Here is a 15,699-nt window from a genome sequence, read left to right as displayed (position 1 = left end):
ATATGTAATCAATAAATGACTTTAATTCCCGGAATACTCTTCGCTTGCCTTTCCCCTTCCAATTGCGCTTCACGGACTGCGTCCAATCCGTGCGCAACCCTTCTCACCAACCGACCTATCCTAGTGACGTCACACTCACACACTGCAGCTGACAAAGTCCTGCGGCTTGTCCTCTTTTCATTCGGCTTCACTCATAAACTAATTTCTGCAATATAACGCGAGCACTTAACCAAAAGAATAAAACAGATCTGTCGGTTTACTACAGGAAAGGTAATACAATCGCTTCAGAAACCTTAGGGATTTTTCACTAGCCTCTGCAGTTATTCCAACTTTCTCGGTTTCCCACTTTCGCAAGCAAAATTTGACCTGCAAACTTTACTCTCGACTGATCAATGAACTATTCTAGTGCACTTTAGAATTCGTCAAATCTCAAAGTCGAAATTTTCTTTCACTCTGCAACATTCATACCGACTTGTTGACCACGCCCGATCAACCTATTAAACCGACCAGATCACAACATCAAACAAGTGTCACATACACTTTTCAACATACTCCGGAGTCTCTTGACCTCGCAGGGCCCGTCTCAACATCAACAACCACGTGGACAAATTTTTTCTGCTCAAAGCGCTACACACACGTGAAGTTCGACGACTTCCCTACTCTCACACCTTTGGAGGAACAGTCCTCTAATATCTTTTAACCCCTTAAATCCTCACAAACTTCTCAATTAATCTGCAGCGATAAGCTGTGCAAGCGCGAAACCCTAACTTCACTCATACCGTACTAGAAATGCTGAGACCATTCTCATACCTCTATGTCCTCCATTCGCAAGCTCCGAGATCCCGGGAAAGTCATTGTGGACTTAGGGCATCATCATCTCTCCGACTTGTTTTATCAAAGAAAAATTCTAACTTGACTCTGTCTATTGTTCGGATGGGGTCCCAAAGGGCAAAACCATCCTCTGCTACCATCTACTGGTAACGCGTCCAGCCCTTATAAATTACCTGTACCTGGACACGTTGGAGGTCGGTGAATCTTGCCCCATGCCAGCAAAGTCTAAGTTTGGCTATAAGAGTAAAGTCAGAAGGTCTCGGCTGCTACGTTTGTGCAAGTCTCCTGCAGGCCTTCAACAGTCTTACCACCTCTGATGGAAAGCCCATAGAACCGGAGTTCTCCTTCGAATACTCTGCTCTCCACGTGTTGAGGGCCCACAACCTCTACCAGTCATTGAATTATATTGCATCAGCCTCCTCAGCCTCTGAGCGACTGTATTGATGGCGCAAATACCTATTCAGCTCCTCCAGCGTTCATTAAGTGTTCCTAAGAAGTCAAGGTGACGATCCTGGTAAACAGCCCTTTTTTAACCTTTCACTGGAGTGAGCCCTACTCATGTAAAGTTCCATGACATGGCAGTGTACTGACCTCACCCTTGGCCTGCATGGATTATGTGTAGCACTGAACTTGGACCTGGTTTAACCATACTGCATTACAGTGAGACAAGCATAGATCATGGTTAACATTCATGGTTTGTGTTCACCCATGGCAAAAGAATCCTTACCAAGGAACTAGCTATCAATGCAACTGGGGCACTCCGGGCAGAGGAGCATATCAGTCACCATGCAAGGGACATTTCCATGTCAACAATTTTGATACACATATTGCAATTTTAAACTTGGACCTATTTTGTATCATGGTAAATGGTGAAAATGACCAAAACACCCAAATATTTACATGAAATGTTGGTGAAGCAAATAATTCACATAGAAATATGCTTTACATGTGAAGAAAACACAGTTAAAAATATTCAACCTCTATCTAATTTTCCAGTCTGAGTACAATCTGAAGGCAAAGGATGAGAACGGACAGGAAAATCCCAATGAATCTATGAAAAAAAAAATATATATATTTTTACCCTTGGAGAGGATGGTTTGTGTTGCATGCCTACGAGTTGTGGTGGTTCTTTATGTGAGTTAACCTCTTTGAAAAGGAAGACTCTATAAACCTGAGATGGGGAACTACCTCCACCCAGACAAAATCCTGAAAAACATCCCGGAGAGGGTAATTGGACACATCAGCTAACCAAAGGTAATCCTAAGGATTATTAGCATGCAGGGTGAAAGGAGCCCCCCCCCCTTCCCCCGGGAAAGCAGTCTGCAGCAGGGAAGCCATGCTGGAGAATTACATTGCTATTCTACCTTACTATCTGGGCATCCTGAAAGTGGGCACTCGGTACCATGACCTAATTCTAATCTGGGAGGGCTTGGTGGCAGTGGCGTAGCGTGAGGGGTGCAGGGGGGGCCGGCCGCACCGGGCGCAACATCTTGGAAGAGACTCGAGTGCTAAAATCCACGGGTTAGGGGGCGCAAATTACTTGCCTTGCCCCGGGTTAGGGGGCGCAAATTACTTGCCTTGCCCCGGGTGCTGACAACCCACGCTACGCCACTGCTTGGTGGTCCACTTGTGGAGAAGGACATTCCATATTCAGATGTGTGCCATCCAAATCTCCGCCCTAGCCAAGAGGAGAGAGGTGGAACATTGCCTGTGGCAGAATAACATCTCCCATCACCAGGGTTAAAGTGTGGACAAAAGTGCTTCTGCATGGTCCTTTTCACATTTTGGTCAATCAATTAATTAATGACAAATAAAACTTGGAACAGTGCAGCAATCATCAAGATGATCTGAGTGTACTCAATCACTCACAGTATTGTCCATAAAACTATTATGTAGGTCCTGGATAGAGCCATATCTGACATCGACCCATTAGTAAATACATTATTCAGAGTATATTATGAGGTCCTCGTGTATATTTGCAAACTCCACTTCATGAGACACCCGACCCAAGTATCTAAAATTTGCAAGCACTTTTTTGGCTTCCAGCAGATAAGCTGTGTGTGGGGTAAAGAAGAAATTGCAGCCCCAAGGCATGAAGCTGTGGAGTGACATGCCATCAGCCCAAAGAGTGACCTTTAACAATGAATGATTTAAGAAAAGTCTAGATCCCCGCCTTCATGGCTTTACCCAGTGGCCTAACCTAGAGGCGAGAAGTTTTGCAAAACACGTGGGTTTAAGTGCTCCACATACAGACTTTGGTGGTTGAAGTGCCATGAGACTGTGATGTGGCAAGTGGCACAATGAGCTTCTTACCTGGATCCTTTGATCCTAAACAAAGACGTCTGCCCAATGGCAGAGCTCCTGACACCAGGTAGAACCACTGCAGAATGTATCCTACTGTTTAACAAGGATTCCATTATACCTAAGTCCACGTGTAACTCAGAAATGTACAGTGTTTACAATCATGGTCTCACACCCAGAAGTACAAACTGCTGCAGGAACTACTATTTAATAAGTCCAGTTGTTTATTAATATGCAAAACACACTCTAACAATGTTATTGGTGATTTGCAAAAGAGCACAAATTCTCTGCATTCATCAGGCATGAGAAATACGTTTAGCACAATATGTAAAACAAAGGTTATGTGATACCTACCCAGGTAGTTACCACGTTATCTCAACACAAAGTCACTTAGCGATGTGATACACACATAATGCACAATACACATTCATATTCAACAAAAGTAAAATGCCTTCAGCCAGAGAATTATCCCTGTTGTATAAGAGATGTGAACTTAGAACCTGATAGAAAAAGCACGCTTTTTTTTAAATGTCAGAAATTTGGTTCTGAAAGATTACCCTTATATGTGAAGTAAAGTATTTTTTTAGGATTCAGAAACAATGCAGTAAACGTACAACAGCCTTTGAAATCTTGGAGTGCTACAGATAATGACATTTACTCACGCCAAATTTGCACAATGTCAAAAATAATGTATACATAAAAGTGATGCAATGTGCTTTTTCCACATGTAATCTCAGTACATATAGGGATGTTGTCTCGCTGTTGCCTATTAGAAAGGTTCTTTAGATGAGATCCCCGGCTGTTTATGAGGAAACTACATGTAAAACGTCACTGCTTAGGTGTTCAACTTCTTTTGTATAGTGATCACCCAGGAACATATACCATCCTACCTCTGACCTCAGAGTTCCTAATGCAGATATTTTACCATCATGGTAGCATTTGTGCATTTAGAAGTGCATTTTAGGAACATCAATTCTGCATGTCCTAACTGTGAATCAGGATTGGGATTTTTTGATGCAGAAATTGCTTATTTTATGTACCTAAGACTCCTTTGTGAATTGGGCCCATTATTAACATTTGTGAAATGGAGCCTCCCACGATCAACTCTGTCTTCGGTACTCATAGGATTGAGGAGACAAACATCACTCATAAAAAAGGAAATATTCAAAAGATTTGTTCAAATCTTTTGTAAACGAAGTACGAAAATGCTTATGTCTGCTTTAGAGAGTTTTAAGTGTACTCATTTCCTTTCTGTTTTTATTTTAAAAAGTTTAGTGGTAATCCATGATAAGTGCATTTTAGTTAGGTAAGTTGTTTTGCTGGTTAGCTGTGGATTGGTGTTTTCAAGTGTTAGTTCTGCTTGGACAACAAGAACGGTGCAGGAATTAACATCGGCCCAGGCAAGCCAGCCTTTAGCCTGTAGCGCACCCTGATTATAAGCCCATGTTTGCATCTTTGAACATACACTATGGTGCTGCTTGCTGCCCCTGCTGGTGATACCACGTGGCAGCTGTCTTCTCTTGCCTTATGAACATGTAAGCTCTGTACGGCTGACAGACGGAAACTGATAACACAAGAGGAAATTATGAACTGTAAATGGAGGAGGGTGGTTATTAACTGGACTCTGTACTAGAGGGGCTTAAAATTAGAGAAGACCAGCAGAACAGAGCAGGGGAGATGGAATGTACCGCTTTACTTCATTTTTCAGAAACTATAAAGTTTATGCTATGCACTTCGCTGTGAAGATATAACCTGCTTCTAGTGGCAACCTCTGGAGCTAAGCCACTGCCGGGCAGAGTTCTGGAGATGTTAAAAACAGTTGGATTGTTACACTCTGAATGTTCTTCATTTGTGACTAAGGGGCATATTTATGAGCCTTGTGTGCCACCGGAACGTCACTTTTTTTTTTACACTCTGGTGGCGCAGACTGCATAAACATATACTTTGCGTGGCTTAGCGTGGCCTCATAGATATGGAGTAAGACAAGGCAAGGCAGTGCAAGTCCTTGTGTTGCCTTACTGTGCACCAGGAAGGCGTTCCATGGCCGTTGTGGTGGGTTTCCCCATGGAACATTCATAGATTTCGACACTACCCCAGATTTACACAATCACATAAACAAAGTGATGCGCCAAAACCCTACGCCTCCCGAGGTGAGGCGTAACAAGGAGAAAAATTCTGCAGCACACAATGAAAGAGGGAAAAACTTCTCAGGATTGTTTTTTCTGCAGGAAGGTGCCAAACAGGTATGCAACAGAGGCACCGGTGTCTGTGTGGACGCTCGGCTGACGAAAAGGCACCAAAGCAGGGGAAAAGGACAGGAATGCAGCATACTGCATAAATACGGTGCATTCCTGCCCATTCACTTTGGCGTAGGGCAGAGTAAGCAAGATGACTTGCTGCGCTACTAATCTGTCATACCCCATAAATGAGGGCCCAAATGTCCCCGTTGCAAGACAAGAACTACTAAGAGGGTAACTGGCAAGTGTTCACCATCTAGGGTCAGGTATGAAGAATGCGATTGAAGAGACCTAATTTTATAAAGATGTCAAAAATGCATTCATCTGAAGTATCGAGGACAAGTCAGTACTGAACTTAAACATGAGTAGAAATAGACAGTTTCTTAGTTCAACAAGCCATAAACTGTGCGACCATTGGTTCTAACAGCCCCCAACCACGGCATGTGTGTTGGATGCTTCCAGCTTAAGCCAGTTTCATCCCATCCAGGACCCCTGTCTTTTTTGCCTTTATAGAATCTATCGATGAGAGCAGTCGGGTGTCCTACTAGCCTCATTACCAAGTATCCCCAGCATACATGTAAAAACGAGGTTGACTGGGGGGATTAGGAAACACAAGCATGTGCCAGAAGTTGGAGGTCTCACCACTGACCTGTAGTTGCAGAAAGAATCTGCTTTAAATTGACTTGTCTCATTTTTATGGCCATCCACAGGAATGGTCCTCTTCACCACACTTTAAGAAAAATTACGTGGAAAGCAAATTGTTTTCAAGGAGTGAACAGTTGAGAGAACTTAATTTGAGCCTGTGCTCCAGGGAGTGTAGAGTGATAAAAAGTTTATGTTCTGATGCTGGGGGTAAATTACTTTCAACCTGCTGCTTTTTTATGGTGGAATAAAAGAATGATGCTCATAATCTGAGTCGTTGTGACTTTCTTAAAGTCCCAATTTTCTGGAACCTATAGAGATTACAGTTATGTTTATCTAGAATATCATACGCTCGTCGTGGGTTTTACTGTTATAACCTAATGCAGTCTTGGTGCTGTAGTCTTAGCTCATTTCATCTGAACCATGTGGGACTAACATACCTGAAAACAATTAATTTTAGAAAAGAAGAGGTCTCAGGTTATTACACATTTGAGGGTGATTCCTCCCTTTATATACTAAGAATGAAAGTTCGCCTTTATTTTAGTACCGCCATCTCTGTAAATTGTATTTAACATGTAACATCTGTACTGGTTTGAATATATGCAAAAATTTATCAAATAACTATTTTACAAAATTTTCGATTTACACCTCTTTGCCGGCATTGTGAAGGTATTGAATGGGAAAGTCAGTTTCTACATAAAATTAAGACCCGTAATTATGGAAAATGGCATAAAACTGCGCTAACGCAGTTGAGTGTCATCTTCTTTATAACTCCGGCCATATTTATGAAATGATACACAATGGCGCTAAGGAATGGCTGGTGTAAAAAAACAAAAGACGCTAGCCTTTGGACGGTGTTAGGGGAAATGGCACTAGTGAGTCTAAAATGACTTTAGGCTGGTTAGCGACAAAATTTCTGCCGCTAATCAGCCCAGCATAATTTTTTGACACAGAAGCAGCCAAAAACATGACTCCTGTCCACATATAGACAGGAGTCATGTCCACCACCCCAATGCCCACCACAGGGGACCAGTGTCCCCCTGGGCAAGCCCTACATACACAGTGCCAGGCAGGGGGACCCTTGTAAGGGGCCCCCAGTGGTACACGACACATACACTTACCTGGGATTCACTCCCTCCTCCTGTAGTGTCCCTATTGTGTGGGTGGTGGTGTTGCTGGGGCTTGGGGTGAGCATCTTTGTGCCCAGGCATTAAGTAATGGTGCTAGTTGGGCTTAGCACCATTATTTAGGCCTGCCTCTCACCTGCGCATTGTTTCTGCGTCGGGAGTTAAATATGATGCTGGGGGGGGCTAGCGTAATTTTTAGGACAGGAACGCCTACCTTGCATCTCATTGACACAAGGTCGTTTCGTGCATCCTAGAAATGGCGTTAACTCCAATATTTTGATGCTAGATGCGTCTAGCGTCAAAATATAAATATGGAGTTATGTTAGTGCCGCTTTAGCACCAAAATAAATGGCGCTAAGGCGACGCTAAGGTTCTATAAATAAGGGCCTAAATGTGCTGATATCTGCACTGGTCAGTTTTAGACTGATGAACATTGCATACTGCACTTGGATTACCTTGCCAGGAGAGTTCCAATAAGGCCACAACTTACCTGCAGCTGTTGGTGCCCTCACTCACATAGGACATGAACTGTCAATTAATCGAGATTGCTCTTTTTCAGCAGGGTCAGGACCAGTTGGTATATGGTTAGTTGACCTAAAGTCAGTGAAATGGAATTCTACCGAGGGGTGATCGAGTGAAGATGAGGCAATGTTCCAGTGAGATCGAAAGAGGCTATGGGCCCCAGTACAAGCTAGGAAATGGATCTCATAAACCCCTTGTAGGTGGTAAAAGGCAACCATGATCGATGTGCTCTGGGGCTCTTCCCCCCAGCTGCCCGTGGTCCAGGTGCTACTGCACCTGCTGTACTAATGATAACTACGACCCATAGGTGGCTCAGTCATTTTTATCCATACAACTTTTTTGGTTTGAGTTACCAACAAAGCCTCCATTTGTCAAATATGTAAATAATTATTCAATAAATCATGCAAATTCGGCTGTCAAAGGTCTTAAGACATCATATGAAAAACATAATACAATTCAGCAACAGCATCTGACATGGGCTACATCTGTATTGTAGTGTCGGATTTAAAGTTATATCTGAAGCATTTTAGTAGGGCAGCTCTAGAGTAATAATGACATACTTAGGCATTAACATACTTGTACATTGTCATGTTTGCTGCTGTTTCAGTGCATGTCTCCATTGATCAGGACTCTGAAACAAAGGTTCTGCATTCAGATATATCAATCTTAAACCACGTGTCCATGGGAACCTGCAGCCTTCACCCAGGAATCATTCACATGGGTAGTAGAGTACAGGCACCCCGGAGATAGACCGAGCCATGTCTGAATCCGCCGGGCGTTTGATATTCACATCTCTTCCAGGTCATCACTGGAGACCATCTTGAACTTGATTCGTCCTGGCATCTCAGCGGCTCCCTGGCCAGCTTTGTCCTGGAGCGGAATGGTCTGGAGTTCTTTGGGGTCGCTGGGCGATTCAGTCAACATCACTTGTCCAAGGAATTGGTCGCAACAACCATTTCTGTTCCAGACCTACAGACAAAGTTCAAGACAGGCAAGATACTGTTATTTCAGCAGAATACCAATGCTGCCTTAGGCGTTCACAGAAATATAATATCAGCCATAGGATGCAGACTTGTGAGTAATGTTTTCTTGCAGCTCTTTGATGCACTGCCTCTGCTATAAGTGAGCAACAAAGACTTTTTAGGGCTTAAAATATATGGTGCAAATTTAATTCTGGAGAGCTGTTGCTTCTCTTCTGAAAGAATAAGGACAGAAGTCTTCGGTCGTCATCTAGAGTTGTGAAAAATTTAAACAAATTTGCATATTTAAAATAATTTGCTTTAAGAAAAGTGGTTTGACTGCATCATGCAAAGGGATAATACCATCGCCATGCCTGTTATCCACTGCACAATATAGGTGCTAACTTTATACATTTAAAAGGAAAAAGACTGTGTGGAAACACAATTTCTTGATATTATTCAGGCTTTAAAGCCAAAGTATTTGTAATATCATGATTCCAAGTTGCAATAACACAATAATCAAAATTGGTTTTACACTTGCATTTATTTTTCTAAATTAGTGTGGGTTTTTCTTGTGTTGTATCACTTTATTACTGTTTGTGTAATTCCATAAATACTTTGGCCATCTCTATATGAGGGTCTCGAATTCCATGATACAATTATTTTCAATTTGTTATTAACAACCTAAGCAAGTAAATCTGGAACTTTGCATGTTGCCTCTACAGAACCCACATATTGATGGATACACGTTTAAAAACGTACCCATACCTTAAGTAAAGCATTTTGGAATTTATTTCTGCAGAAACCAAACCTGAGTCATAGGATGTAAAACTCGCCTGTAGTTTATGCAACATTTTCTGAAAAACATATGATCGAGCACCTACACAAAGTCTGGGAGCAATACATAATGAGAAAGCTGACACATAACCTGACAAAATGCTAAGCGTTTGAGATAATTAGCTTGAGTCTGGTTCGAGGTGTCAGTGGCTCGCCACCTCTAGTGTAAGTATGTACTTTATTTAAAGTAAGTAAATAAAAGATGTTAAAAACATAGGTGTGAATCAAAAGTAAACTGCTCGATTTTGTACTAGCTATGTTTAGAACCCCCACAAGCATGTATTTGTCTGAGGGTTTTGTGTAAACAGGCGAGTTAGTAAGGTGAAGACAGAAGATACACATGCTTCTGCCTGAAACAAGCAGCCTGACGTGGCCTTTTAATACTAAACACGCTCTCCGGACAGTCAAACAACTCACTCCTATGCAAGGCTGGTGGTACTTTAAGGCCACTGGAGACAGCCATCCACATCCTGACCAAACTGGTGTAACAAAGGCCCCCTGCAGCCCCTGTGGTGCTGAGGGCACTTGAGCTCCAGGGGGCCTCCTCAGCACAGCACCTGGCCTGAGTGAGTCTGAAGGGGACCCCATACATGTTCTTTGCAGGTGGCCCCCCTACAGTTGCATTACGCCACTGCTTGACCACAAGAGGGCACCAGACTGCAACAACTATCATCAAAACTTCCCACCTTACTAGGAGAGGATATTTTGTACTGTGGATCTGAGGGTTGTATGATGGGCCCAGCATGCCTTAACAAAGCGGTTGGAACAACGGCCGCATTGTTTCCACACATGCCTTTACCACACATGCCTTTACAATGAAATTTCATTTTAAAAGCATGCCTAGTAAAGGCATGTGTGGAAACAGCATGCAAAACAGCATGTGTGGTTCTATCACACCTCCCCCCACCTGCCTTGAGGCCCAAAATGCCCCCCACCCCTAATATCTAAACTACCCGACCCCCCCATCCGGCCTAAGAAAAAAACTATCCCAACACCCCCACCCTCACCGCTATAAAATAAAGTACCTCGACCCCTCCACCCGCCCTAAACATAAAAAAATACTACACCCACCCCATAAAAGTAAACTACCCCGACACTCCCCCCCGCCCTGAGCCCCTAAGAACTAAATTACCCCAAAACCGCCCACCGACCCTGAGCCAGGAAGGGCTTGTGAGGATGTAGGTGGCTGTGCACAACAAAGATAATAAAGTAGTGAAAGAACAAAGATTACAATGCCCAAATCAATTATGTTAAAGTAAATTGTTGAACTACTAGTCCTACACTCCCACCAAAATACAGAAAAATTATAAAAATAGAAAATCAGAAATGTTCGACAAAGGGGTCGCTTGAAATGCCGCCAAAAGCCAGAGACACATGTCCAGAGATACGGCACTCGCTGCACCTACCTTAGGTGACGAACTTTCTACAGCGATACAGCACTTGCTGCACCTTCTCAGGGTGAATAATTTTTTGAAAAATTCTCGCTATTTATATTTAAATGACTACATTTACCATGATGCCTTGGGGCTATTTTCCGCTAGAATGCAAGGCAGTGTGCTCCCTTTTTCTTTTTTGATGTCTAAATGACGGCTCCCGTGAGCCTCTTGCTGACGAGCACTGGCGATGCACCTGTGCGCCTTCTGAGTGGTACAAAAATCTGTGAAGACGTTTGGCGGCATTTCAAGCAACCCCTTCAGTTACATACGCTCTCTGCTGATGAAGGCCGAAAACCAGAAACACGTGTCCAGAGATACGGCACTCGCTGCACCTACCTTAGGTGAAGAACCTTCTACAGCGATACGGCACTTGCTGCACCGACTTAGGGTGAATACTTTTTTGAAAAATTCTCGCTATTTATATTTAAATGACTGCATTTACCATGATGCCTTGGGGCTATTTTCCGCTTGAATGCAAGGCAGTGTGCTCCCTTTTTCTTTTTGGATGTCTAAATGATGGCTCTCGTGAGCCTCTTGCTGACGAGCCCCGGCGATGCACCTGTGTGCCTACTGAGTGGTACAAAAACCTGTGAAGACGTTTGGCGGCATTTCAAGCGACCCCTTCAGTTACATACTCTCTGCTGATGAAGGCCGAAAGCCAGAAACACGTGTCCAGAGATACGCCACTCGCTGCACCTACCTTAGGTGAAGAACTTTCTACAGCGATACGGCACTTGCTGTACCTCCTTAGGGGGTATACTTTTTTGAAAAATTCTCGCTATTTATATTTAAATGACTGCATTTACCATGATGCCTGGGGGTTATTTTCCGCTTGAATGCAAGGCAGTGTGCTCCCTTTTTCTTTTTGGATGTCGAAATGACGGCTCCCGTGAGCCTCTTGCTGACAAGCACTGGCGATGCACCTGTGCGCCTACTGAGTGGTACAGAAACATATGAAGACGTTTGGCGGCATCTCAAGCGACCCCTTCAGTTACATACGCTCTCTGCTGATGAAGGCCAAAAGCCAGAAACACGTGTCCAGAGATACGGCCCTCGCTGCACCTACCTTAGGTGAAGAACTTTCTACAGCGATACGGCACTTGCTGCACCTACTTAGGGTGAATAATTTTTTGAAAAATTCTCGCTATTTATATTTAAATGACTGCATTTACCATGATGCATTGGGGCTATTTTCTGCTTGAATGCAAGGCAGTGTGCTCCCTTTTTCTTTTTGGATGTCTAAATGACGGCTCCCGTGAGCCTCTTGCTGACGAGCACTGGCGATGCACCTGTGCGCCTACTGAGTGGTACAAAAACCTGTGAAGACGTTTGGCGGCATTTCAAGCGACCCTTTCAGTTACATACGCTCTCTGCTGATGAAGGCCGAAAGCCAGAAACACGTGTCCAGAGATACGGCACTCGCTGCACCTACCTTAGGTGAAGAACTTTCTACAGCGATACAGCACTTGCTGCACCTACTTAGGGTGAATAATTTTTTGAAAAATTCTCGCTATTTATATTTAAATGACTGCATTTACCATGATGCCTTGGGGCTATTTTCCACTTGAATGCAAGGCAGTGTGCTCCCTTTTTCTTTTTGGATGTCTAAATGACGGCTCCCGTGAGCCTCTTGCTGATGAGCCCTGGCGATGCACCTGTGCGCCTACTGAGTGGTACAAAAACCTGTGAAGACGTTTGGCGGCATTTCAAGTGACCCCTTCAGTTACATGCGCTCTGCTGATGAAGGCCGAAAGCCAGAAACACGTGTCCAGAGATACGGCACTCGCTGCACCTACCTTAGGTGAAGAACTTTCTACAGCGATACGGCACTTGCTGCACCTCCTTAGGGTGAATACTTTTTTGAAAATTTCTCGCTATTTATATCTAAATGACTGCATTTACCATGATGCCTGGGGGTTATTTTCCGCTTGAATGCAAGGCAGTGTGCTCCCTTTTTCTTTTTGGATGTCTAAATGACGGCTCCCGTGAGCCTCTTGCTGACGAGCACTGGCGATGCACCTGTGCGCCTACTGAGTGGTACAAAAACCTGTGAAGACGTTTGGCGGCATTTCAAGAGACCCCTTCAGTTACATACGCTCTCTGCTGATGAAGGCCGAAAGCCAGAAACACGTGTCCAGAGATACGGCACTCGCTGCACCTACCTTAGGTGAAGAACTTTCTACAGCGATACAGCACTTGCTGCACCTACTTAGGGTGAATCATTTTTTTTTAAATTCTCGCTATTTATATTTAAATGACTGCATTTACCATGATGCCTTGGGGCTATTTTCCGCTTGAATGCAAGGCAGTGTGCTCCCTTTTTCTTTTTGGATGTCTAAATGACGGCTCCCGTGAGCCTCTTGCTGACGAGACCTGGCGATGCACCTGTGCGCCTACTGAGTGGTACAAAAACCTGTGAAGACGTTTGGCGGCATTTCAAACGACCCCTTCAGTTACATACGCTCTGCTGATGAAGGGCGAAAGCCAGAAACACGTGTCCAGAGATACGCCACTCGCTGCACCTACCTTAGGTGAAGAACTTTCTACAGCGATACGGCACTTGCTGCACCTCCTTAGGGTGAATACTTTTTTGAAAAATTCTCGCTATTTATATTTAAATGACTGCATTTACCATGATGCCTGGGGGTTATTTTCCGCTTGAATGCAAGGCAGTGTGCTCCCTTTTTCTTTTTTGATGTCTAAATGACGGCTCCCGTGAGCCTCTTGCTGACGAGCACTGGCGATGCACCTGTGCGCCTACTGAGTGGTACAGAAACCTATGAAGACGTTTGGCGGCATTTCAAGTGACCCCTTCAGTTACATACGCTCTCTGCTGATGAAGGCCAAAAGCCAGAAACACGTGTCCAGAGATACGGCCTTCGCTGCACCTACCTTAGGTGAAGAACTTTCTACAGCGATACGGCACTTGCTGCACCTACTTAGAGTGAATAATTTTTTGAAAAATTCTCGCTATTTATATTTAAATGACTGTATTTACCATGATGCATTGGGCTATTTTCTGCTTGAATGCAAGGCAATGTGCTCCCTTTTTCTTTTTGGATGTCTAAATGACGGCTCCCGTGAGCCTCTTGCTGACGAGCACTGGCGATGCACCTGTGCGCCTACTGAGTGGTACAAAAACCTGTGAAGACGTTTGACGGCATTTCAAGCGACCCCTTCAGTTACATACGCTCTCTGCTGATGAAGGGCGAAAGCCAGAAACACGTGTCCAGAGATACGGCACTCGCTGCACCTACCTTAGGTGAAGAACTTTCTACAGCGATACAGCACTTGCTGCACCTACTTAGGGTGAATAATTAAAAAAAAAATTCTCGCTATTTATATTTAAATAACTGCATTTACCATGATGCCTTGGGGCAATTTTCTGCCTGATTGCAAGGCAGTGTGCGTTCTTTTTCTTTTTGGATGTCTAAATGACGGCTCCCATGTGCCTCTTGCTGACGAGCACTGGCGATGCACCTATGCGCCTACCTAGTGGTACAAAAACCTGTGAAGACGTTTGGCAGCATTTCAAGCGACCCCTTCAGTTACATACGCTCTCTGCTGATGAAGGCCGAAAGCCAGAAACACGTGTCCAGAGATACGGCACTCGCTGCACCTACCTTAGGTGAAGAACTTTCTACAGCGATACAGCACTTGCTGCACCTACTTAGGGTGAATAATTTTTTGAAAAATTCTCGCTATTTATATTTAGATGACTGCATTTACCATGATGCCTTGTGGCTATTTTCCGCTTGAATGCAAGGCAGTGTGCTCCCTTTTTCTTTTTGGATGTCTAAATGACGGCTCTCGTGAGCCTCTTGCTGACGAGCACTGGCGATGCACCTGTGCGCCTACTGAGTGGTACAAAAACCTGTGAAGACGTTTGGCGGCATTTCAAGCGACCCCTTCAGTTACATACGCTCTCTGCTGATGAAGGCTGAAAGCCAGAAACACATGTCCAGAGATACGGCACTCGCTGCACCTACCTTAGGTGAAGAACTTTCTACAGCGATACGGCACTTGCTGCACCTACTTAGGGTGAATCATTTTTTGAAAAATTCTCGCTATTTATATTTAAATGACTGCACTTACCATGATGCCTTGGGGCTATTTTCCGCTTGAATGCAAGGCAGTGTGCTCCCTTTTTCTTTTTGGATGTCTAAATGACGGCTCCCATGAGCCTCTTGCTGACGAGCACTGGCGATGCACCTGTGCGCCTACTGAGTGGTACAAAAACCTGTGAAGACGTTTGGCGGCATTTCAAGAGACCCCTTCAGTTACTTACGCTCTCTGCTGATGAAGGCCGAAAGCCAGAAACACGTGTCCAGAGATACGGCACTCGCTGTACCTACCTTAGGTGAAGAACTTTCTACAGCGATACGGCACTTGCTGCACCTACTTAGGGTGAATCATTTTTTGAAAAATTCTCGCTATTTCTATTTAAATGACTGCATTTACCATGATGCCTTGGGGCTATTTTCCGCTTGAATGTAAGGCAGTGTGCTCCCTTTTTCTTTTTGGATGTCTAAATGATGGCTCCCGTGAGCCTCTTGCTGACGAGCCCTGGCGATGCACCTGTGCGCCTACTGAGTGGTACAAAAACCTGTGAAGAAGTTTGGCCGCATTTCAAGCGACCCCTTCAGTTACATACGCTCTCTGCTGATGAAGACCGAAAGCCAGAAACACGTGTCCAGAGATACGGTACTTGCTGCACCTACCTTAGGTGAAGAACTTTCTACAGCGATACAGCACTTGCTGCACCTACTTAGGGTGAATCATTTTTTTAAAAATTCTCGCTATTTAT

At 44.1% G+C, this 15,699-nt stretch overlaps 1 protein-coding gene across 1 annotated transcript in view; it reads right to left on the bottom strand.

Moving 5' to 3' along the window:
* Window positions 1–3,341: 3,341 nt before the first annotated feature.
* CAPN6 (calpain 6) overlaps window positions 3,342–15,699 on the bottom strand; it is a 415,205-nt gene continuing 402,847 nt past the window's right edge. The window contains exon 13 of the mRNA XM_069211381.1: window positions 3,342–8,629. Coding sequence (XP_069067482.1) covers window positions 8,447–8,629 — 183 coding nt within the window. The 3' untranslated portion in view covers window positions 3,342–8,446. The remainder of the gene's footprint in view (window positions 8,630–15,699) is intronic.

The sequence above is a fragment of the Pleurodeles waltl genome, chromosome 2_1 (assembly GCF_031143425.1).
Source record: "Pleurodeles waltl isolate 20211129_DDA chromosome 2_1, aPleWal1.hap1.20221129, whole genome shotgun sequence".
Lineage (NCBI taxonomy): Eukaryota > Metazoa > Chordata > Amphibia > Caudata > Salamandridae > Pleurodeles > Pleurodeles waltl.
This window is presented reverse-complemented; position numbering and strand designations above follow the sequence as displayed.